The sequence below is a fragment of the Lepus europaeus genome, chromosome 5, assembly GCF_033115175.1.
Source record: "Lepus europaeus isolate LE1 chromosome 5, mLepTim1.pri, whole genome shotgun sequence".
Classification (NCBI taxonomy): Eukaryota; Metazoa; Chordata; class Mammalia; order Lagomorpha; family Leporidae; genus Lepus; species Lepus europaeus.
Genome location: NC_084831.1, coordinates 15,465,274 through 15,487,946, shown reverse-complemented (window position 1 = coordinate 15,487,946; position 22,673 = coordinate 15,465,274). Strand labels below are relative to the sequence as shown.

At 60.9% G+C, this 22,673-nt stretch overlaps 1 protein-coding gene across 6 annotated transcripts in view; it reads left to right on the top strand.

The window, feature by feature from the left end:
• HSPG2 (heparan sulfate proteoglycan 2) overlaps window positions 1-22,673 on the top strand; it is a 100,259-nt gene that overhangs the window by 28,091 nt on the left and 49,495 nt on the right. For 3 of the 6 annotated variants that reach the window (XM_062190586.1, XM_062190585.1, XM_062190584.1), the window contains exons 2-14: window positions 8,214-8,349; window positions 8,737-8,781; window positions 15,882-15,991; window positions 16,084-16,142; window positions 16,322-16,482; window positions 17,436-17,486; window positions 17,853-17,981; window positions 18,240-18,488; window positions 18,576-18,695; window positions 21,084-21,215; window positions 21,388-21,532; window positions 21,618-21,769; window positions 21,867-22,013. In XM_062190586.1, the coding sequence (XP_062046570.1) occupies window positions 8,214-8,349; window positions 8,737-8,781; window positions 15,882-15,991; window positions 16,084-16,142; window positions 16,322-16,482; window positions 17,436-17,486; window positions 17,853-17,981; window positions 18,240-18,488; window positions 18,576-18,695; window positions 21,084-21,215; window positions 21,388-21,532; window positions 21,618-21,769; window positions 21,867-22,013 (1,636 nt within the window). The remainder of the gene's footprint in view (window positions 1-8,213; window positions 8,350-8,736; window positions 8,782-15,881; window positions 15,992-16,083; window positions 16,143-16,321; window positions 16,483-17,435; window positions 17,487-17,852; window positions 17,982-18,239; window positions 18,489-18,575; window positions 18,696-21,083; window positions 21,216-21,387; window positions 21,533-21,617; window positions 21,770-21,866; window positions 22,014-22,673) is intronic. The other 3 variants (XM_062190589.1, XM_062190588.1, XM_062190587.1) reach the window with 1 other exon arrangement.

The window sequence follows — 22,673 nt, the reverse complement described above, 5'->3', positions numbered from 1 at the left end:
CCTGCTGGCCAGCAGCAGACTAGTTCCGGTGCCCATCTGCCCCCGCTCACCACACCAGGGCTGCCTGGGGACGGCCGGACATCGCCGGACAGCACCCGCCGGGCTTTCCGGAGGTGACCTCCACCTGCCTGGAGGGACTGTTAGGCAAGGGCAGGGGTGTCTCACTGCGATCCTTGGGATGAGAAGGGACTGAGTCACAGGACTCGCAACTCAGACAGGGACCCTGCTCTGGCACGGGCGGGATCCATGGGGCGGAACGGATTCCGCTGCTTCCCAGCCACGGGCTTTGGGGCCAGCCTCTGCTTGCTTCCTGCACGCTGCTTTCTTCTGTTGCAAGGGCAGGCTGCCACCCCAGGGCTGCGGGGCAAGTGTGCGCATGCCATCTGTCAGGCAGCAGGTGCATCCTGTGGACCTACTAGGTGCTGTCTGCCGTGAGCCACCGATGTGAAAGCAGAGGAAGGTCACTGCCTTGCTGGGGTTTTTGGTCTTGCCCAGCACAGATGGCGCTGCCTGCTGGAGTTTCTTTAAAAAAAATTATTTATTTGAAAGGCAGAGTTTCAGAGAAGCGGGGGGGGGGGGTGTCTTCCATCTGCCAGTTTACCCCCACGATGGTGACAACAGCTAGAGCTGGACCAGTCCGAAGCCAGGAGCCACAAGCTTCTTCCGGGTCTCCCTCATGGGTGCAGGGGCCCAAACACTTGGGCCATCTTCTACTGCTTTCCCAGGTGTATCAGCAGAGAGCTGGATTGGAAGCAGAACAGCCGGGACTTGAACTGGTGTCCATGTGGGATGCCGACACTGCGGGTGGCGGCTTCATCCACTACACCACAGCGCCAGCCCCTGGAGTTTCTTAAAATGGAAGGGAGCAGGGGGCCTGTCCCAGGCCCCAAAGTTCAGGGCAAGCTAGGACTGGCATCGCCAGACCCCAGCTTCCGGTTCCTTGGCACTGAGGGCCCTGGCAGGAAGGCAGCCCTGCCAGGCCCCTGGCCTTGGTTTGAGCTTGCAGAAGGCAGGGGTCAGAGGCCAAAAGCAGGGGCCGGAGAGCGCAAGAGTGAGAGCCCAGCAGAGCCTGGTTGCAAACTCGATCCTGTTGCCTCAGCTGTGTGACCTTGGGAAGGTGATTTCACCTCTCTGAGCCCGCTCTCCTTATCTGGGAGCCAGGGGTGCCACCGCCACCTAGCTCGTGGGGATTTTGAGGATTGAGTGACGAAAGAAAGCCTCGTAGAGACCTGGTCAGCAAGTGGCTCACAGTGGCGCTTGAGCCTGGGCCCGGCTGCTTATTCTGGGGCTCGGTATTCTTAGCAGGCTGGCTGGCAAAGGTCCTGCCGCCTGGGGGCCCAGGTGTGAGCCGCTGGCAGGCCTCCCGAGCGGCACGGGCAGCACAGGCAGCCAGAGGAGGTGCAGCCACCTCCTTTCCGGCCCGGCGCCCCTCTCAGACAGCCAGGGGATTAAAGGCCTTTGGGCCTTTGTGTCGGGCTCAGCAGCCCCTGGCAGTGTGCGCAGCAAAATGCTGCCCCGACAGATTCCTCCCCCGCCACCACCCATGCTGTCCTCTGCTGCTGCCCTCACCGGGCACCGGGAGGCCTAGGGGAGGCTGCGGGTGGGGCACGGCACCTTGACCGGGAGTCTGGGGCTCAGATCATAGTGGAGTAGGAGGAGCCCCTGTTTGGGGTCACCTGTATCCAGCAGAGTCGGGGTGGGGAGCTTGTCTCCCTGGAGTTCCGCTGTCAAGGCCAGGGAGAGGGGCACTGAGGCAGAGCGTGCTTGGCAGATGGTGGGGGAGGGGGCAGGTGGGCAGGCCAGGGCTCGCTGGGCCCCCGCCCCCACGCTGTCTCTGGATTTTCATGCAGTGAGCTCACTCCAGCCTCAGATGCCTGGAGCCGTGCCCTGGGCAGCTGCAGCCACCCTGGGGACCATGCGGTGCTTGGACCTTCCTGCCCAGCTGTGGGGGCGGTAGGGGGCGCAGCCTCAGGCCTGGGCCATGCTCAAGGCATGTGAAGAATGTCTCTGGGGAAGCCCCCCTCCCCCGCTCCCACCCCCATCAGAACCTGAATGGGCCTCAGAGCAGACAGATAACAGCCTTGGAATGGAGATCCAGTGCCCACCCAGCCGAGGGCCCTCCCTTCACCCCAGACCCCCATGCATTCCCCCGCCCACCCCACCCCTCCCTCTGCCCTGCGCCGGCTGTGTATGAGCACCCCTCCCCCCCGCCCTGCCTGCTTGGTCCCCCTCACGCAGATGGCCCTCTCAGAGCCCCAGCTACCTCACCCGCGAGATGGAACTCATCGTGATACAGCACCCGGTCCCCGAAACCGTTAGGGGCAGGTGGGATTGAGAAAGGTGACCTGCAGCCTGTGCCGGCTGCGATGGGACATCCCCAGAGGAGCCCCTGTGGTCACACACAGGTGCTGCTTCCCCAGGTGCTGGCTGACAGCCGCTCACAGCCACGCGCCCGTTCAAGGCTGGGAACAGCTCGGAGCTCTTGGGTCTGCTTTACTGCAGGTGGGGGCCAGGGTCCCTGTGTGGCCAGCGCTGCCGGGACTGTACAGTGGGTGGCCCAGAGGCAGGCGTGGAGAGAGCCCTACCCCGAGTCCACTCCTCCTGTCACCTCGGCGTCTTGCTGCCTTCTTCCTGCACCTTTGCCTTGAGCCTGGGAGCTCTCACCTCCACACGGGAGCTCTCACCTCCACACGTGACCTCTACAAGGCCTGCGGTCCTCACTTTAGAACCCCCTAGAAAGCCAAAACCTGCCCCCTCCGTGTCTGCGCCACCCTGCCCTCCCTAACAGCCCGCCTTCTCCCCGCACTGCAGCCTTTCCTAGCCAGCCTGACGCCTGCTGCGTCCTTGCCCAGGCCAGACCCTGTCCCTCGTCCCCTGGACCTTTGCAGGACCTGGGCCCAGAGCTCCGCGTGCACTCTCGCTCTCCCCAGGAGGGCGTGGAGGCTCCAGCCTCAGGGAGTGGGTGCCTCCCAGAAGTCCCGTCTGGTTCCCTTCTGGCCCCCGGCTGTGTTCAGGGAGGGCCTGCCGCCTGGGGTGGGTGGGGGGTGGGGGTGGGGGGGCATCCTGCCTGTATCCCGGCCCCAGCAATTGTTTCCAGCAAGTTAGAACAGACCTCTGGCCTTGGCCTGCATGAGTCACACACACCCCCACCACCACCCACCAGGAACCTGCAGGGTCTGGAAAATCCCCCTCTCAGCTGAGCCCCCTCCTGTCTGGCCCAGGTCTCCCTGTGACCCCTCCTCCCCAGCCCCGCCATCCGGCTCCGACGCCCGCCTGAAGCACCGGGTTCCTTTGGGAGGAAGCCGGGCTCCCTTGTAGCCGGAGACAGGCTGGAGGGCAGGAAGCCTGGGTTGTATTTCTGCCCCCCAACCATGGGGCCGCTGATGGCCCGTGCTTGGGACCTGAGGCCCACACTGCCTGGGCTTGGCCCACTGCCTGCCTGGGAGCTGGTCAGGCATGGGCACTGGCCAGCCTGGAGCTTCCTGCTACTGCGCTTTGCTCAGGCCTCGTGGCCAGTCTGGAGGCCCAGCCAGCCCTGGCCCCTTTCCTGGTGAGCAGAGGACTCTGGTGGGGTGGCAGCCGCTTACCTGTGAGCTGGCCAAGTTGCTTGTCCCAGGGCCTCTGTGAATGGGGCCGTCCACACCTGCCCCCCCCCCCATCAGGTATCCTCACAGGGTCCTTGTCAGGGTGACACTGACGCTGGGGAAATGATCACTGTGGCTAAGGTGCTTCCAGCTCCCTCCGTAGCCTTGGTTACGGAGGCCGCAGAGCGCAGCGGTGCGAGCCTGGGCACCGGAGCCGGATCTGGGGTTCGGATCCCGGCTTCACACGTTAGCTCCAACTCTGCGCAGTAGGGCCGCTGAGCACCTCTCTCCCGGAATCAGAGCGCCGGGTGCACAGCAAGTGCTCACTATCCTGGCCTTTGCAGGTCTGGATCCCAGTTCCCTTCTATGGTCAAGTCTCTCTCCGGGACCTCCTTCCTGTCTGAGTCCGTCTCTCCTCCCAGATGAGAAATGCAGCTGCTCGAAGCTTTTGATCTTCATCGTTTTACAAATGAAGTCTCTGCTCTTGCTGAGTTGTCCCTGGCTCCTGGGCCCTGATCAGACCCTGGGCCCTCAAGACCCTGGGGAGGGGGCTGGCAGCAAGGGCAGGCGGCCTCCCTGGGGGCCCCTGGGTTCAGGGAACTTCTCTCCAGGCCCCATGCTGTGGACTCTCGTTCCCCTCTCACTGCAGATGTGTGTTCCTGGCATTTTTTCCATGTTGAATCTCACTTTGCTATTTCCTGTCTGACACACTGCACCCCCCCTTCCCTCCCTGGGAAAAGCTCTAGCCCTTGCTCACCACCAGGCTTTTCCTTTCCAGACAGCGAGGTCTGGGGGTGCCAGGAATCTCTGTGACCTGTGCACGCCCTCTGCAGCCCTGGTTGCCTGGAGAGGGGGCAGGGTATGGCAGTGACAAAGGTGGGGAGGACCCTGGCCTGTCCCCTAAAACCTCCCCAGCCCAGAGTCAATGCCCCATGCCAGCCCTAGCTTCCTACTCCCCTTGGACCCATTAGAGCCCCCCATCAGCCAGTAGGAACACTGCCCCCACCTCTTGCCAGGGAGCGAAGCTCAACCCCTGCCTTGTGCTTTTGTTTTTAAAGATTCATTTATGTACTTGAGGGGCAGAGTTACAGAGACAGAGAGGGAGAGATGGAGAGAAAGAGCAATCTTCCATCTGCTGGTTCACTCCCCAAATGGCTACAACGGTTAGGGCTGGGCCAGGCCAAAGCCAGGAGCCAGGAGCTTCTTCTGGGTCTCCCATGTGGGTGCAGGGACCCAAGGACTTGGGCCATCTTCTGGTGCTTTCCCAGGTGCATCGGCAGGGAGCTGGATTGGAAATGGAGCAGCTGGGACACAAACTGGCACCCAAATGGGACGCCGGCACTGCAGGCGGCAACTTAACCAATATGCCACAGCGCCAGCCCCAGTCTTACGGTTCTTATGCAGTGACTGACTCAGTGGCTCTGAAAAGGGGCCTGGGAACCTGCATTTCCCAGCAGCTCCAGGAGGATCTCAAGCCTTCTCCTGGAAACAGATCCCATGAAGGTGGCCCAGCAGTGTGTGGGTCGTCACTAGGACAGAGTGGGCACTTGTGCAGAGAGAGCATGGGGAGTGGAGAGGAAGAGGAGGCGGCATCGCCCATAGAACGGGGTGGAAGGAGCCTGCGGCCATGGCAGGGACTGACGCACGCAGTGCAATGTCACCCAAGGCCCCGCAGCTCTGCAGACTCAAAGATAAACAATGGTGCCTCATCCGTGCCGCCAGGGAGCTCACAGCCTAAGGAGACGACGGCCTGCCTGGGCGTGGGCAGTGCCTGCAAACCACGCGGTCTCTTCAGGAAGCAGCTGGTGCTCACCACCAGGGACGGCTTCATCCCTTCCTTCCTTCATTCATTTATGTGTTGAACACAAAGTGCTGGGAAGGGCGGGGTGAGTTGCTCACCTGCCTCCAAGGTGCATCTATACAGTTGCCGCATGAGCCCAGGAGCCTGGAAGGGCTGGAACCCTGCCTGGGGCAGGAGACAGGGTGACTGTGAAGGGTAAGACTCAGGACAAAGTCGCCCAGAAGAGATTTTCCTCTTAGTCATCTCCGTGGAGGTATGAATTACACACCATGAAGAGAACCCATTTAGCATGTTTGTTTATTTCTAATTTATTTTAAAAAGCAGAGATAGACAGAGAACTTCCATCTGCTGGCTCACTCCCCAAATGCTTGCAACAGCTTGGGGCAGGGCAGGCCAGGCCAAAGCCGGAGACTAGAACTCAATCCAGGTCTCCCATGCAAATAGCAGGGACACCTCTACTGTTTTAAGATTCATTTATTGGGGCCAGTGCTGTGGCACAGTGGGTTAAAGCCCTGGCCCATGGCACTGGCATCCCATATGGGCGCCTATTCGAGACCCAGTTGTTCCAGTTCTGATCCAGCTCTCTGCTGTGGCCTGGGAAAGCAGTAGAAGATGGCCCAAGTTCTTCGGCCACTGCACCCACATGGGAGACCTGGAAGAAGCTCCTGGCTCCTGGCTCCTGGCTTCGGATTGGTGCAGCTTCTGCCTTTGCGGCCATTTGGGGAGTGAACCAGTGGATGGAAGACCCCTTTCTCTGTCTCTCCCTCTCTCTGTGTAACTCTGTCTTTCAAAATAAATAAAAAATCTTTTTTAAACTTTTTTTTAAAAAATATTTTTAAAATATTTATTTATCTTGAAAGAGTCACACAGGAAGAGGGAGAGACAGAGAGAGGGATCTTCTTTTTTTATTATTAAGATTTATTTTTATTTGAAAGACAGAGTTACAGAGAGGCAGAGAGAGAGGTCTCCATCTGGTTCACTCCCTAAATGACAGCAGTGGCTGGAGCTGGGCCAATCAGGAGCCAGAAGCCTCTTCCAGGTCTCCACAGGTGCAGGGGCCCAAGGACTTGGGCCATCTTCTACTGCTTTCCCAGGCCATAGCAGAGAGCTGGATTGGAAGTAGAGCAGCCAGGACTTAAACCGGTGCCCATATGGGATGCTGGCACTACATTTGGCAGCTTTCTCCACTACACCATAGCGCTGGCCCCGAGAGAGATCCTCTATCCACTGGTTCACTCCCCAGATGGCCGTGATGGCCAGCACCGGGCCAAGCTGAATCCAGGAGCCAGCAGCTTCATCCAAACACTTGGACCATCTTCTACTGGTTTCCCAGGCCATTAGCAGGAATCTGGATGGGAAGTGGAACAGAACACAAACTGGCACCCAGGTGGGATGCCAGAGTCCCAGGCAGTGGCTTTACCTGCTATACCACAGCGCCAGCCCCTGGACCCAACTCCTGAGCCATCACCACTGCCTCCTAGGATGTGCCTTAACAGGAAGCTGGAGTTGGGAATGAACCTGAGATGAACTCCAGTATGGGGTTCGTGGCAGTCCCTGTGCCACACCCCTGCCCTAGGGTATGGGTTTGAAGCATACAGTTCAATACTACGGAGATGGATGTCCCTTGTGCCCCTGCCTGGTCACCTCCAGGCAGCTCCTGATTTGTCTGTAGCTGTGGCCGAGGCTTTTCCTCTGGAGTTTTCCCTAAGTGAACTCCCCCTGCAGGGAGCCTTGGCGTCTGGCTCCTGTCGCCTGACACTCCTCGCGCCACTGTGCGTATCAGACGCTTGTCCCTGTCTGTCTCTGAGGAGCAGAGGAGCTGGTCCTGGGAGGATGCACTGGAGTGAGCTCAAGAAACAAAGCGAGGCCAGGCCTTCGAGCCCAGGGACCGTGGCATGAGGGACGTGGACCGCGTGCAGTTGTGGGACTGGGGGCGGGGGTGGGGGGGGGGGGCGCGTGCTGGCCATTTCCTCTGTTTTCCTCATGCTTGGGCCTCGTCATCTGGTCTGGCTGGAGGATTTGGTTTCTCCCAAGTGAAGACTGTTTCCTTCCGTGTAGGCTGGGCTGCCCAGATGGGGCCCTGCCTGAGGCCCTCTGGCCAGGTTCTGGGGCCACGGTAAATCTGCACACTTGGCTTGCGGGCTCTGGGCACCCTCTGGGGGCCCTGGGTTTGTTTTCTGCCGCGTTACCTGGTACAACTTCTTTGAAAGCATTGTGATCTTGTCTAAGGGGAGAGGGGCATTCATGGCCCACACACACACCTGAGCGAGGCACCACTGCTCTGGCTCACGGGCTCCGCCCCAGCAGCCCCTCCGCGGGACAGGAGCTCCAGGTAGAGCTGTGCTGGTCACGGGTGTTGACAGCACGCCTGTCCTGCCCCATTCAGCCCAGCTGCTGGGTGCTGCACCCCCAGCTATCAGCGGGCAGCAAGGACCAGAGCTTGGTCTCCAGCCTAGGGGTTTGTTTTCCCTGTACCTGGAGATTGGCAGGCCTGGCAGACAGAAAGAAGTGGCTGCGTGGCCCGGAGCCACTCACCCCTCCACGCATGCCCTGGCCACCTTCCACCTCCCGTGGCCCCCATCTTGGCTGGCCAAGGTCACCTTTGCCTGCCTGTGTCCCCCAACCCCACCACTCAGGTCCGGGGTGGTTTTAGTTTCATTGTCTGCGTTATGTGAAGATGGATTCAAGACCTACAGAGGGCTAACAGGAGCTATGGAAACTGAGTCATCCCCCAGCCTGGCCCTGCCAACTCCCGGGGAAGACCAGGGTGGGGCCCTGGGGCCTGGCAGGTGCTCTGGCACATGACTGAGCAGTGCCGTCTTCCGCAGGTGGCCCACGGGCTGAGGGCATACGAGGGCTTGTCTCTGCCCGAGGACACGGAGACCATCACAGAGGGCCGAGCCGGCTGGAGCTATTCCTACCTGTCTGATGACGAGGACCTGCTGGCTGATGATGTCTCTGGAGGTGAGCCTGGCTCTGGGTCCGTGGCTGGGAGTCGTGGTCCCTCCCACACGCCTTTCTGGAGGCCCCTGAAGTTCAGCCCAGGTGGGTCTCAAGAGATGGGCTTGTGTTATCCCAGGCCTGGCTGCCTCCACGTAACCCATGCGACCTGGGACGATCAGGCCTGACTGCGAAGGGGCCAGGGCAACTCCCCCTGCTCATCTTCACCTGGAGACCAACCTGACCTGACTGCCCCCTGCAGAGGGACCTCCATCCACACGGTCTCTGAGGAAGGCTCCAGGCCCTGGATGGGAGGAGGGGGGCTGCTCTGTTTTCATGCCCCCTCCCCTCTCTGTGCCAGGTGTTCACACATCTGTGTTGTTACTGAATACGTCTCCCTTCTGCTTGCAGATGGCCTGGGCAGTGGGGACCTGGGCAGCGGGGACTTCCAGATGGGTAAGTTGCTGAGGGCATACCGCAGGTCCCCATCCTGCCCCTCCCAACCATAGAGGCCCCCCCTCTCCCGGGCCGAGGGTCTTGGGGGCTCCTGGAGCCGGCCCTGGGGGTGTGCTGTGAGGAGAAGTGGGGCTGCTCTCTTACCAGCTGAGTGACAGGTGTGTGGGACGATCAGCAGGTGCCTGCACGGGTGGGAAGAGCTCAGGATGGGGGGCAGGATAAGTCGGTTCTGATGGGGATGGAAGCCAGCCACCCAAATTCCTAAGCAAACTCTGTGCCTCCCCAGGTTCTCAGCTATGTTGATCTCCCCAGAGCCTTGCCTGGGGGGGAGGGGGCTGCTACAGAGCTGGGGAGCCCCCGGAGAGGGGTCAGAGCCAAAGGTCCCTGTGGAGCAGAACAATCAGGCAGGCCAAGGGTGCTGGCCGGGGGCCACACAAGCCTCACTGTGGACTTGGGAGGGAACCCTGCCTTAGGGCAGGTTCCAGCGGGGGAAGGAAGGGAGTCAGGCCTCTACCAGCCTCCCACCCCAAGAGTCTGGGTAGAGAAGGAACTACCAAGTTCAAGGCCTGGCAGCTCTATTGTCCCCACTGCCCGCTTTGTGAGTCAGTGTCCGGGACACTGGGGGATCAGGGCCAAGAATGGAACAGGGGCTGGGCTCAGACCAACCCCCGGGTAGCTCCACAGTATGGCCTATGCCTCTTCAGAGTTCATCTCCCTTCAGTGGACGTATCGGGACATCCACCTGCCTGAGGGTGGCATACTAACAGGCCAGTGCAGGCAGGAGTGCTGGCCCTGGGACAGCCTCGTCCTGACTGTGACCTCCGGTCTCTGCAGGGCCATGGCAGGCCTGGGAGCTGGTTGGGGCTCAGTTCTACACGCCACGTCCCAGAATGGTCTACACTGAGGCAGCTAGGGAGCTGCTGCTTGCCAAGCCAGGTCTGCCTGCTGAGGTCCTGGTCTGCCCCACTCCATCCATGTGGAAACAGCTATAGCCCCTCCTGTGGGGCTGCACACTCAATGTGGTCCTTGCTTATCCACCTGCCTTCGCCAAGAAGTAGCTGACAGGGCAGGGGAGGCCGGAGTTGGGGCAGAGGGGACAGCAGCTAAAAAGACCCAAGACCAGAGCCGGTGCCTTCTCTACTCTTGGGACTGATCTGTGGGAAGAGCTGGGACCTTAGACCTCCTGGGCCCAAACCCTGGCACTGCCAGCAGCCCTGTGGGGCAGGCCCAGCAGCCAGGCTGTGCGTCCTAGAAGGCAGCAGGTGTGTCTCCCCAATTCCCAGGCCCTCATGTGCAGCCTTGCCCTTGCCTAGGCCCCACCCCAGACCCTGGGATCTGGCCCCGGAGGTGGCCTTTCCCCTCTCCTCTTCCCTCAGGCTTCTGTCCCAGCCCTGCCTGTGTGTCACCACCCCTCCCTGACTGGCCCTGGCTCTCCTCTCCCACCCCAGGACCCCTTCCCAGTGTCTGCCTCTGTCTGTCACACTTGGTCTGTCCTGCTCTGGCACCTGTGCCCAACTCCTCCTTCCTGCCCTGCCGTGGGCTGCCCATTTGCTGCTCTGCACCTGCCCTCTGCTCCCCTCCGTCCTCCTCCTCCCTCGGTGGCTGCCACCCTTGCCACTGTCCCCCTCTGTCCTTGGCTCTGCCTCTGTCTTGCCTTTTCTCTCTGCCTCCCACCCTCACACACACACACACACACACTGCCAGTTCTCTGTCTCTGTCTCTCTGGTCCCCTCCGTCTCCTTTGCTGTCTCAGTCACTGCGACCTTCCCTCAGTCTCCACTCTGCAGGCTCAGGGTCACCCCAGGGCCACCCTTGCATGGCTGCTGTGATGGTCTTGAGCCTGACGCTGGCCTCCCTCAGTAAGGGACCCAGGCCTGGGCCGGGCCTCCCTGCCTCCTCCTCACTCTCCATCCTTCCCCCAACCTGCACTTCGCCGTGAACCACACTGCACACTCAGGGCTCCGCCCCGCAGAGTCCGGGTCCAGGCCCTTCCCCTGCCCGGGACTCAGCCGGGCCCCATGTGGGCTCAAGGATGTGCGTGCAGTGGCCTGTGGCCTGCTGTTCTCGGGTGCTGGCAGGGCGGGGAGGGGTGCGGCAGCGCCTCGGGAACAAGGCCCGGGCGTCCGGAGGTGGCTCATACCTGTCTCAGAGCCTCCTGGGTCTAAGCCTCCCAAGGGACCCTGGGGGGCCAGGACTGGATTTCAGGGCCCAGAGGGTATGTGTGTGTGTTGGGGGGGGGGGGTTTCTTGAGTAGCAGTGGACATAGCGGGGAGCCTGCCGGGGGACTGGGGTGGTCAGGGTATGTGCCCCACCACCACTCCTGAGGTGCAAGACAGCTCCGGGGCCTCCCTCCTAGCCTTTGGCCCACAGGAGCTCTTCAGATAGGGGCCAGGGAGCGTTAGGAGGGGCAGAACTGGCCAGGGCCAGTGCCGGAGGGCCTCACGCAGCCTGGCCTCACCTTCCACCCACCCACCGGGAGCAGCTCGAGGTTGGGGCGGGAGGTGGGAGGGACTTGTCTGCTGTGGCCCTGGTCAGAGAGCAGGGAGGGGTGGAGTCCAGTGAGAGGGTCCCACCCTTCCCAGGCCCTACTAAAAAAGGGCTTTATGGCCCTCCAGCCCCCTCCCCCAGAGTGGACACATTCCTAAGCAGAGGCCCGGCCTCCTCGCCCGAACTGGGCCGTGGGCTGAGGCCAGAGGCCGGGGTGGGGGTGCTCTCAATGGGCCTCTGTGCTGGCTCACAAGGGGCCTCTGTGGCCAAGCTCATGGTCCCCACACCCTAGCCCACAGAGCAGATCCTGCCCAGCACCCAAGCGCCCAGCCCAGCCTGGTCCCCGTGGGTTAGAGCAAACAGCGCTGCCCTTGCAAGCACCCTCTCTCTGTGGGGGAGTCCCAGCCTCTCCCCCAGGCCTGCAGAGGGGGCCAGGGTCCTGGCCCCAGGGCGTGTGCCCCTGTAGACCTGATAGACAGAGAGAAAAGTCAAAGAAGAACAAGTCTGGTGGTCAGCCCAGCCAGTGCTACTCCCTGACCTAGCGCTGGCCGTCTCTGTATTCACTGAGCCCATGCCTGCCTCGGGGCCTTTGCACTTCCTGTAACCACTACCTGGAATGTTCTCCCAGACACTTCCTGTGGCTCATTCTCTTCCTTCAGACATCTCGGAAGAGAAGCCCTCGCTGGCCCCCCAGCAGAAAATGGTAGACTCCCCCTAGGCATAGCAGGCCCTGTCCCCAGCCCCCATGTCTTTTTTATTTTTAAAGATTTATTTATTTACTTGAAAGTCAGAGTTATACAGAGAAGGAGAGGCAGAGAGAGAGAGAAGGAAAGGCAGAGAGAGAGGAGAGGCAGAGAGAAGTCTTCCATCCGCTGGTTCACTCCCCATTTGGCCCCAATGGCCGGAGCTGCGCCCCATCCGAAGCCAGGAGCTTCTTTCTGGGTCTCCCACGTGGGTACAAGGGCCCAAGCACTTGGGCCATCTTCTACTGCTTTCCCAGGCCACAGCAGAGAGCTGGATCGGAAGTGGAGCAGCCAGGACTCAAACCAGCGCCCATATGGGATGCCGGCACTGCAGGCGGCGACTTTACCTGCTACGCCGCAGCACCGCCCCCCACCCCCCAGTCTTTTTGCCTCGGTCTGTGTGTGCCTTGGTGATGCGCTCTCTTTCCTGTTTCCTGTCCCTGGATTGTGGTCTCCGTGGGGATGGAAGTGTTGGTTCGCGGAGTTCATGGCTGAATCCCCTGCCCCGTGGGCATACCTGACATAACACAGGACCTCGATATAGATTTGTTAGAAGAGTGAATGCTCTTCTCAGATGGGAGGAAATAAAGCCAGGTGCATTCTCCAGTTTGTCATAAAGAGCAGTGATTGTAACGACAGCCGACCGGAAACTCCTGCCGTGCCCCAGGCACCATTGCAAGCTCTTGCCATCTGTAGGCGTGTTTAGTCCTCACAGCAGCCCCTGGGGTGGGCATGACTATTCGCATTGCTTTTCTTTTCTTTTTTTTTTTTTTTACAAAGATTTATTTATATTTGAAAGGCAGAACTGCAGAGAGGGAGAGACTCAGAGAGAGATCTTCCATCTGCTGATACACTCCCCAAAGCCGAAACCAGGAGCCAGGAACTTCATCCTGGTCTCCTACATGGGTGCAGGGGCCCAGTACTTGGGCCACCCTTTGCTGCCTCCCAGGGTGCACATTTTCAGGGTGTTGGATCAGAAGCAGCTTGGGAGCTGGCATTGTGGCGTAGCAGGTAAAGCCGCCGCCTGCAGTGCCGGCATCCCAATGGGCACCGGTTCATATCCCTGCTGCTCCACTTCCAGTCCAGCTCTCTGCTATGGCCTGGGAAAGCAGTAGAAGATGGCCCAAGTCCTTGGGGCCCTGCACCCGTGTGGGAGACCTGGAGGAAGCTCCTGGCTCCTGGCTTCGGAATGGCCCAGCTCCAACTGTTGCAGCCAATTAGAGAGTTAACCAGCAGATAGAAGATCTCTCTCTCTCTCTCTCTCTCTCTCTCTCTCTCTCTCTCTTCCTCCCTCCCTCCCCTCTCTCTGTGTAACTCTGACTTTCAAATAAATAAATAAATCTTAAAAAAAAAAAAAAAAGCAGCGTGTCCAGGACTCAGACTGGCGCACTGAGAGCACGGTGGCGGCTTCACCTGCTGCGCCACAGCCCCCGCTCCAGCAGCCTCATTTTACAGATGCAGAAATGGGGCTCAGGGAAGTCCAGTGCCTGCCCAAGGTCACAGGGCTGTGAATGCAACTTGGCTGCAGAGGTTGAGTTTTTGAGGGTTTTTGTCCCCCTAATTTATTTATTTGAAAGATAGAGAGATCCCATCCACGGGTTCACTCCCCAAGTGCCCAGGAGTCCAGAACTCAATCTGGGTGCCTCCCATGTGGGTGGCAGGGACCCAAGCAAGCCCTTGAGCTGTCACCTGCTGTTCCCGGGTTATGCATCAGCGGGAAGCTGAATCAGGGCAACAGCCAGGACTTGAACCCTGGCACTCATGTATGGAGCGCAGGCATCTTAACCGCTGTGCCAAACACCCACTCCCAGAGGCTGCGCTTTTTTTTTTTTTAATTCATTTATTTATTTGCAAATCAGAGTTACAGAGAGGAGAGGCAGAGAAAGAGAGAAAGGTGTCTTCCATCCTATGGTTCACTCCCCAATTGGCCGCAATGGCCAGAGCTGCACCAATCAGAAGCCAGGAGCCAGGAGCTTCTTCTGGGTCTCCCACATGGGTACAGGGGCCCAAGGATTTGGGCCATTTTCTGCTTTCCCAGGTCATAGCAGAGAACTGGATAGGAAGTAGAGCATCAGGTCTCAAACCAGTGCCCATATGGGATGCCGGCGCTTCAGGCCAGGGCGTTAACCTGCTGTGCCACAGCGCCGGCCCCAGCATTCATTTTCTATTAGTTTTTTTTTTTTTTTTTTGACAGGCAGAATGGGCAGTGAGAGAGAGAGACAGAGAGAAAGGTCTTCCTTTTGCCGCAGGTTCACCCTCCAATGGCCGCCACGGCTGGCGCGCTGCGGCCGGCGCACCGCGCTGTTCCGATGGCAGGAGCCAGGTGCTTCTCCTGGTCTCCCATGGGGTGCAGGGCCCAAGCACTTGGGCCATCCTCCACTGCACTCCCGGGCCATAGCAAAGAGCTGGCCTGGAAGAGGGGCAACCGGGATAGAATCCGGCGCCCTGACTGGGACTAGAACCCGGTGTGCTGGCGCTGCAAGGCGGAGGATTAGCCTAGTGAGCCACGGCGCCAGCCTCTATTAGCTTTTTGAAGACTGCTTGTATGCATGGATTTCGAGAGTCTTTTGCACCAAAACATGCCTCTCTTTTGATTCCATTTCCCATCACTTCTCAGTCTTTTGGCTAAGATCAAGTGTAATTCCATTTTGCACAGACTCGAAGTACCTCCACCTAGAACGCATCGGCTACTTGATTTAATTAGTATTTATAACACACGTGAGGAGCCAGCGTGTGATGCGGTGGGTTAAGCTGCTGCCTGCTGTGCCGGCATCCCACATTGGAGCACCGGTTTGAGTCCCAGCTGCTCCACTCCTGTCCAGTTCCCTGCTTATGCTCTTGAGAGGGCAGCCAAAGATGGCCCAGGCTCTTGGAGCCCTGTCGCTGGTGCACTTGGGAGACCCGGGTGGGGGCCTGGTTCCTGGCTTCTCCCTGGCCCTGCCTTGGCCATTGTGGCCACTTGAGAAGTGAACCCTTGGATTAGAAGATCTCTGTCCCTCCCTCTCTGTCACTTTGCCTTTTGAATAAGATAAATCATGAAAAACAAAAGTGAAACCCATGTATGAGCTCATAAACACTTTGAAATCATCTTTGTGTATAGCAGGTGCTTAAGAAACAATAGTTGCAATAGTTGTATGTGCACATCAGGTTTGTTCAGCCCTCACTTACAAGGCACCTGCTGGGAGGCGCTCTGCAGGCATGGGGACACAGGCGTGAACGTGGGCCAAGCATTCATCCAGGCCGTTGTGTGTGGTGGAGGGAGGAGGGTGGCAGGGCTGCGTCTGAGCAGAGGGAGGTGCGTGCGTGTGCGTGGCAGCCCAGTGTGACAGAAGCCAGGAAACAGAAACTTGGAGAGGCGAGGCCGGGGCCCACGCCAGCCCTCGAGTGCTGCTGGGACCCGCGTGACCCCCGCGTGACCCAGCAGGATCTATGCAAGGCGGCACAAGAGGTGCCCTCCTGGGGAAGCAGAGTGCTGTGGTTGCCCAGAGGAGGAGCCAATCCAGGCCGTCTTCTTGGAGGAGATGATGGCTGGGCGGAGTGGGGAGATGAGAAGACACTGGCCAGGGAAGCCGGGGGTAATCCCTGTGCTTGGCAGCCCCTCTGGAAGCCTCCCCTCCTTGTCCATCCTCCTGAGCTGCCAGTTTCCTCTTCTGCATCATGACTTGTCCCTGTCACTCAAACTGGGGCTTCAACTTGGACCTGTGGACAAGCCTTCCAGGGCCACTGTGGTCTGAGTTCCTCTAGGCAGGACTGGGCGCAGCTGTGGGCACGTGGCAGCCCATCCCCCACCTTGTCCACCCATTGGTCCAGCTGCCTGAGGCCCCCGCAGGCCAGGCTGAGCCCTCATGGTGACCCCGCCTTTTTGCACAGTGTACTTCCGGGCCCTGGTGAATTTTACCCACTCCATCGAGTACAGCCCTCGGCTGGAGGATGCAGGCTCCAGGGAGTTCCGGGAGGTGTCCGATGCCGTGGTGGACAAGGTGAGGACGGGGAGCACCCTCAGTGTGGCCGGGCAGGGCTGGGGGCGGCGGGAAGACGTCTGGGGGCTGATGGCTGCTGTGTTCCTCCCCAGCTGGAGATGGAGTACGCGAAGATTCCTGGAGACCAGGTGGTCAGCGTGGTGTTCATCAAGTGAGAAGGGTCCCCCTGGGCACCGAGGGCAGGCAGGCGGGGCCTGCGGGGACGAGTGGCCATCGGTGGAAATTGGGGAACCGGGGCGGGGAGAACTGGGCCCCTCGTTGCCCAGCTCCGCGAACAGGACCTGCCTCAGGCGTGGTCCTCAGCCTCCCCGCGCCCATCCCCATCGGCAGGGAGCTGGACGGCTGGGTCTTTGTGGAGCTGGACGTGGGCTCGGAAGGCAATGCGGACGGCGCCCAGATTCAGGACGTGCTGCAGAGGGTCGTCTCCGGCGGCGCCATCGCCTCCTACGTCACGTCCCCCCAGGGGTTTCAGTTCCGACGCCTGGGCACCGGTAAGCCTGACCTGGGGCCTGGGGCCACCACCTCCAACCTCTGAGACTTTCAAGGTCTCTGCCCTGCTCTCCCTGCGTGGGCTTTCCCACCACTGGGGACCGGGCACTCCCTACCTCTCAGGGCGGCCCTGTGGGTCTCTGTGCAGAGCGCAGGCTGCCCGCCCTGCCTGGCCCCTGTTGGGCCCGACGCCTGCACTCTGCCTGTGGACACTAGTGATGCCTCCCTCCCGCACACACCCAGAGCCTTCAAGTCCAGAACACTGTGCACTTAGTAGTACTCTGCCGTGGGGTGCTGAGCACCCACTGCACCAGGCATTCCGCGGAGGCCCTTACGTCTCCACGATTCTAAGGAAGCGAGCTCTCCTCCTCCCGTCTCAGAGAGCAGAGACTTATCCCGTGGCTTATCCCGATCCACAGAGGCCTACAACGGGAAAGCCAGAATTGCAGCTAGACCCTGGTGGGGCCAGTCTTGCCAGGACCCAAGATGAGATGAGACGAGAAACAGGCTTAGAGAGCGTCGGAAACGTGCCCAAGGGCACAGAGCTGTGAGACGCAAAAGCCTGGCCTCTGCACGCTGAGCTGAGCGGGCCCGGGTCTCTCCTCCTGCTCCGGAGTCGCTTCCTCTTTGGGCCACACAGTCTCAGCGCATCCCTTACGGGCTCTGGCTCTCCGGCCCCCTCTCCATCTCACTCTCCTCTCCCTGGGAAGGCTCCCACAAGTCACCATCCCTGCCTCCGAACAAAGCTCAATTTTGCCACGATTCAGCCCGGTCAGAAAACACCCACCTTGTTCTGCACCTAAGGCCTCAGTGACCGCACCCAACACTCAGGCTTGCTCTTCGAACATCCCCAAGCCCAAGTCTACTCCCACTTTGCAATGAGTCTTCCTGCCTGGGGATGGCGGCATGGGCCTGGCCCAGGCGGGTCGGCTGCTGACCGCACCTTCCTTTGCAGCACAGACCCCCCCGTCCCCTCCGGCCGCCGTGGGGGTCACAGTGACGTCAGGTGAGAGTGTAAGCCCAGCCTGGGCCCGGCTGGGGACGTTGAGAAGTTCAGGGACGGAGGGAGGACAAGGCCAGATGGCTGGGCCCGGCCCGCAGCTGCCCTCTCGCTCCCTCCTCCCTCCTCGCTGGGCCAGGCTGTGGCCTGCATGTGTGTGGTGTGGTGGCTGCATACGTGTGGCATGTCTGCTGTGTGTGCGTCCCTGTAAGGGACCTCCAAGGCCACCGCCATGTGTCTCACGTCCTGTGCGTGCTGTGGATGTGCCCACCAAGTGCTCACCGTGTCTGCCACAGTGGCCCCCTCGCCGCCGTGCACTGCCTGTGCTGTCCACCCCCCGCCTGCCCCCTCTGACTCCTCTCACCTCCGCAGTGCCCCAGATCCCGAGGGTCTGCACCGAGGCTGAGTTTGCCTGCCACAGCCACAACGAGTGCATAGCCCTGGAGTATCGCTGTGACCGGCGGCCCGACTGCAGGGACATGTCGGATGAGCTCAACTGCGGTGAGGGGCTGTCTGGGGGCACACGTGGCCTGTGGACACCAGGGCGGGGTCAGGGTTCTTCACCCAGGGCTCAGAGTTAGTCCTGGGCCGTGAGGCTGGGGCACAGGTGGAGGAGTCAGGGGAAGCAGGCCGAGCGTGGTGACGTCACGGTCAGGGCTGCAGGGCGTTCTCTTGGGGGTGCAGGGAGGACCTGTGGACTTGGCGCGAGGACTGAGGAGCCGCCCCTCCTGCTAAGGGTCCCCTGTGTTCCATCCACAGAGGAACTGATCCCAGCGCTCAGCACCACGCAGCCCTTTTTGGAGACACCGTCTTTCCCGCCCCAGCCAGAGGTCGCCACACGGCGGCCACCAGACATGGCCATTCCCCAGCCTCTGTTCCCCAGTCCAGGCAGGCCTGAGCCCTGTGGGCCCCACGAGGCTGCATGCCACAGCGGGCACTGCATCCCCAAAGACTACGTCTGTGATGGGCAGGAAGACTGCACGGACGGCAGCGACGAGCTGGACTGCGGTGAGCGCCGGCCGGGGCTGGCGGGGGGTGCAGGCAATCAGGCACTGGCCAGGGCAGGGCCGCCACTGACCCTGCCCCATCCACCAGGCCCCACGCCGCCCTGTGAGCCCAATGAGTTCCCCTGCGGAAACGGGCACTGTGCCCTCAAGCTGTGGCGCTGCGATGGTGACTTTGACTGCGAGGACCGCACCGACGAGGCCGACTGCCGTGAGTGTCCGTGGGTCCGGCCGGTGCCCCGCCCCACCCCTTCTCAGGCAGGTGCATCGGCCCCTCTCCGGCTGAGCGGGGAAGGCCCAGAGACCAGGGCCGAGGTGTCTCTGACCAGACTCTCGCTCCGAGCTGGCCTTTGTAGGGAGCAGCATGACTGTAGGCCGAGCGTGGCTGTACTGCCGTGGCCCATGTCTCCTCATTGCATTTCTCTGTCTGTATGTTTGTGTGGGCTCAGGTGAATGACGAAGGTGGCTTGCAGTGCCAGAAGGAGGCAGGCGCGAGGCCAAGGCTCCGTCCGCGGTGTGCTGCTCTCATGGAGCGCTTGTCCCGGGAGACTTGCACACAGCAGACGTTCACTCGGCTCACGGTCTCAAGGCCACACCTGGAGACAGCCCCCTTGCTGCACCTGCCACGGCAGAGAGCTCTCAAGGGAGCAGGAAGGGAATCAAATTCATCCTTTGTCCACAAACCCCCTTCCCCAGTAACCGCATCAGCCCATTCCCGAGGCAGAGCCCTGAGGACCTACTCCCCTCTTACGGGCCCCACCTCTCAACCTGTTGCCTGAAGTGTCCAACCTTGACCTTCGGAGGACACATTCAAACCACAGCGTGGAACCGTGACACTGGCTCTGAGTGATTGTTCTCCATGTGCTCACTTCTTCATCGGTCTGTCAGACCAGTCACCCATTCAGTCACCCAGCCAGCCACCCTTCATCACAGCATCCTTCTCTCCCACCCATCTGTCCCCTCGCCCACCCATCCACCCACCCACCCATATATCCATCCAGTATCTACCCATCCATCCACCCACCCATATATCCATCCAGTATCTACCCATCCATCCACCCACCCATATATCCATCCAGTATCTACCCATCCATCCACCCACCCATGCATCCACCCATCCACCCACCCACACACCCACCCATCCACCCACCCATCCCTATATCCATCCAACATCTACCCATCCATCCACCCACCCATATATCCATCCAGTATCTACCCATCCAACTACCCACCCATCCACCCACCCACCCGTGCATCCATTGCCTGTCTACCCAGCTTTCATCCCGCTGTCCACACTTCGGCTCCACATTCCCCCTCCCATCCATCTCTCCATGCGTTTCACTACCTGTCTATCCATCCTTCACCTTTCACCCACCCAGTCATCCATCCATCCGTCGCCTGTCCACCCACCTCTTCCTCTACCCACCTAGTGTCCATCCCTCCCCCTTCCCACCCTCCCGTGCATCTACCTAACCATCCACGCATCGATTGCCCAACATCCATTTCCCCCAGCCATCCAGTCCATCCTTGGGGTGCCATGACAGTCACCTTGGTGAAGGAGGCTGGAGAGTCAGAGGCCACATGTAGCGTCCCGCGTGCTGTCCTGGGAGGCGAAGCCCCGGCTCGTCGGTCCAACCCTGGGGATGTTCAAACCATTTCCCTGTGGACATGGCTGCTGGGGGCTGGTCTGGCTTCTCCTTGCCTCCACCCTCCCTGCCCCACAGCAAGCACTGGAGAGAGGCAGGTTGCTGGTGACGCCCTTCTTGTGGCTCTAAGCTTGCCTGACGACGCCAGCCCCTTGGGAGAGACAAAGTAATCGAGGGCTTTGGTCGCACAGAGGCCTCTGCCGGAGAAGAGGCCAGGGCAGGCCAGGGCCTCATTAACAGCACCAGACTAGCAAGCGCAATGCCTCAGGTTTCTCCAGGCGTTGGGACAGAGGCCCTGTGGCTCCTCTGGGCTGGCCCTCTGCATGGCGAGCTCCCCTGCCTCTTCTGTGTGTCTCCATGTGTGCTCTCTCTCGAGCTGTCTGTCCAAGAAGAATGCTCATCCCCAGCTACTGGAGCTGCCTAGCAGGGGCCCAGCCGCAGAGCCAGATGGGCTCCGGGCCTCTGACTGGTAGAGATGCGGCTGCCTGGGGTCCAGTGCCACCCTTGGGCCCGTGAGTGGGGCGCCAAGCGTTGAGCCCCACAGGAGGAGCTGATGGGGCAGGCCCCTCACGTGCCAGTCCTACAGAAAGAACAGGATCCCCAGTGCAGGGTCCCTGGTGTCCGGAGGTACCGCCCTGTGGCCGAACCTTCCATGGGGCCCATGTGCACACATGAGGCGACACTCGTGACTCTGGGACTAAGGGACACTGTGGCTGGGACTGTACCATGCCAGGCAGAACTGTTTCAGGGGAGGCAGGGGGCGGGGCGTGAGTGCTGGGGGCAGGGTGATGGGAGGAGCTGTTCCTTGGCAGACGTGGGTCACACTGGGGTGGCACCGTGGGCAGGATGAGAGAGGGACCTGGGACGTTGGGTGGACTGCTGGGCTCAGGAATGGGCTGGGCCTCCCTGCAGGGGTGCCCCCGGTGCCCACACCACGTGGCTCTGTCCCCTAGCTGTCAAGCGTCCCGAGGAGGTGTGTGGCCCCACCCAGTTCCGCTGCGTGTCCACCAGTACTTGCATCCCAGCCAGCTTCCACTGTGACGAGGAGAGCGACTGCCCCGACCGCAGCGACGAGTTTGGCTGCAGTGAGCAGGGCGCGGGGGGGGGGGGGGGGGATGCGGGCCCTGCCCCTGCGCTGGGTGCCAGGTGCTTCTGTCCACAGCCCCCACCCTTCACCTGCCTGGCTCCTAGGAGCTTCCCCCCCCCAACCCCTCCCTTGGCCCCTCAGACCCTTCACCCCAGCCCTGGTCTCCCCAGTGCCCCCGCAGGTGGTGACCCCTCCCCAGGAGTCGATCCAGGCTTCGCGGGGCCAGACAGTGACCTTCACTTGCGTGGCCATTGGGGTCCCCACCCCTATCATCAACTGGAGGCTCAACTGGGGTCACATCCCCTCTCACCCCAGGTGCGACGGGGCCCAGGCGGTGGGTGGGAAGGGGGGTGGGGCAGCAGCCAGGACCCCACCTCCTCACCGTCTTGGGGCCCACCAGAGTGACAATGACCAGCGAGGGCGGCCGTGGCACCCTGATCATCCGCGATGTGAAGGAGTCAGACCAGGGTGCTTACACCTGTGAGGCCATGAACGCCCGGGGCATGGTGTTCGGCATTCCTGATGGTGTCCTTGAGCTCATCCCGCAGCGAGGTACGGGCCGGGGACCGGGGGCAGGATGGGCCCTGGGTGCAGGGCTGGGCCTCCTGCTGGTGGCCAGCCATAACCGCCCTCCCCTGCTGCCCAGCAGGCCCCTGCCCCGACGGGCACTTCTACCTGGAGCCCAGCGCCTCCTGCCTGCCCTGCTTCTGCTTCGGGGTCACCAACATGTGCCAGAGCAGCCGCCGCTTCCGTGACCAGATCCACCTGCGCTTTGACCAGCCTGGCGACTTCAAGGGTGCGTTGCCTGGCACGCGGGCCAGTGGGCAGGTGGGCACCAGGGGAGGTGGCGGGGGCAGCGCCAGGCTCCCTGGTGGCCTCCTGGGGCAGGTACAGGGATATGTACTGCATGGACACACAGTTGCTGGAGAAATACTGAGCCCTGGAAGAAGAGGAGTATTTCAGGGGAAAACAATTTTAGGGAAAGCCAAATGCATTCTTGACCTTTGGCCCCTTCCAGGGCTGCGGAGCCAGATTCCTGGTTCGGATCCTGGCTCTGACAGTTACTGCCCGCATGCCCTTGGGTCAAATCATTCACTGTCTTGTGGCTCAGTTTTCTCATTTATAAGATGGGGATGAATTAGCGACTGCCTCCTAAGCTGTTGGAAGGCTTTACTGGGTGAACCACTCAGAACAGCGCCTGGTCCAGAGTGGGCATCCGGTGGTCTTTGCTGAGGTCATCATCTTGTCCATGTCCTGAGAGACAGAGGGGCCCCAGTGCCCGCCACGTGAGAGCCCAGGCTCCCACATCTTGGCTGTCTGACTCCGGGCAAGCCGTGTAGCGTCTTGGGGCCTGCATGTGAGCAGTGCGTGGTCAGGTGGCTTTGCCACTGTGTGAACCCCAGGGTGCACAGGCACGGATCTGCGTGGCGTGGGTCTCAGTGCTGTTCACAGTCAG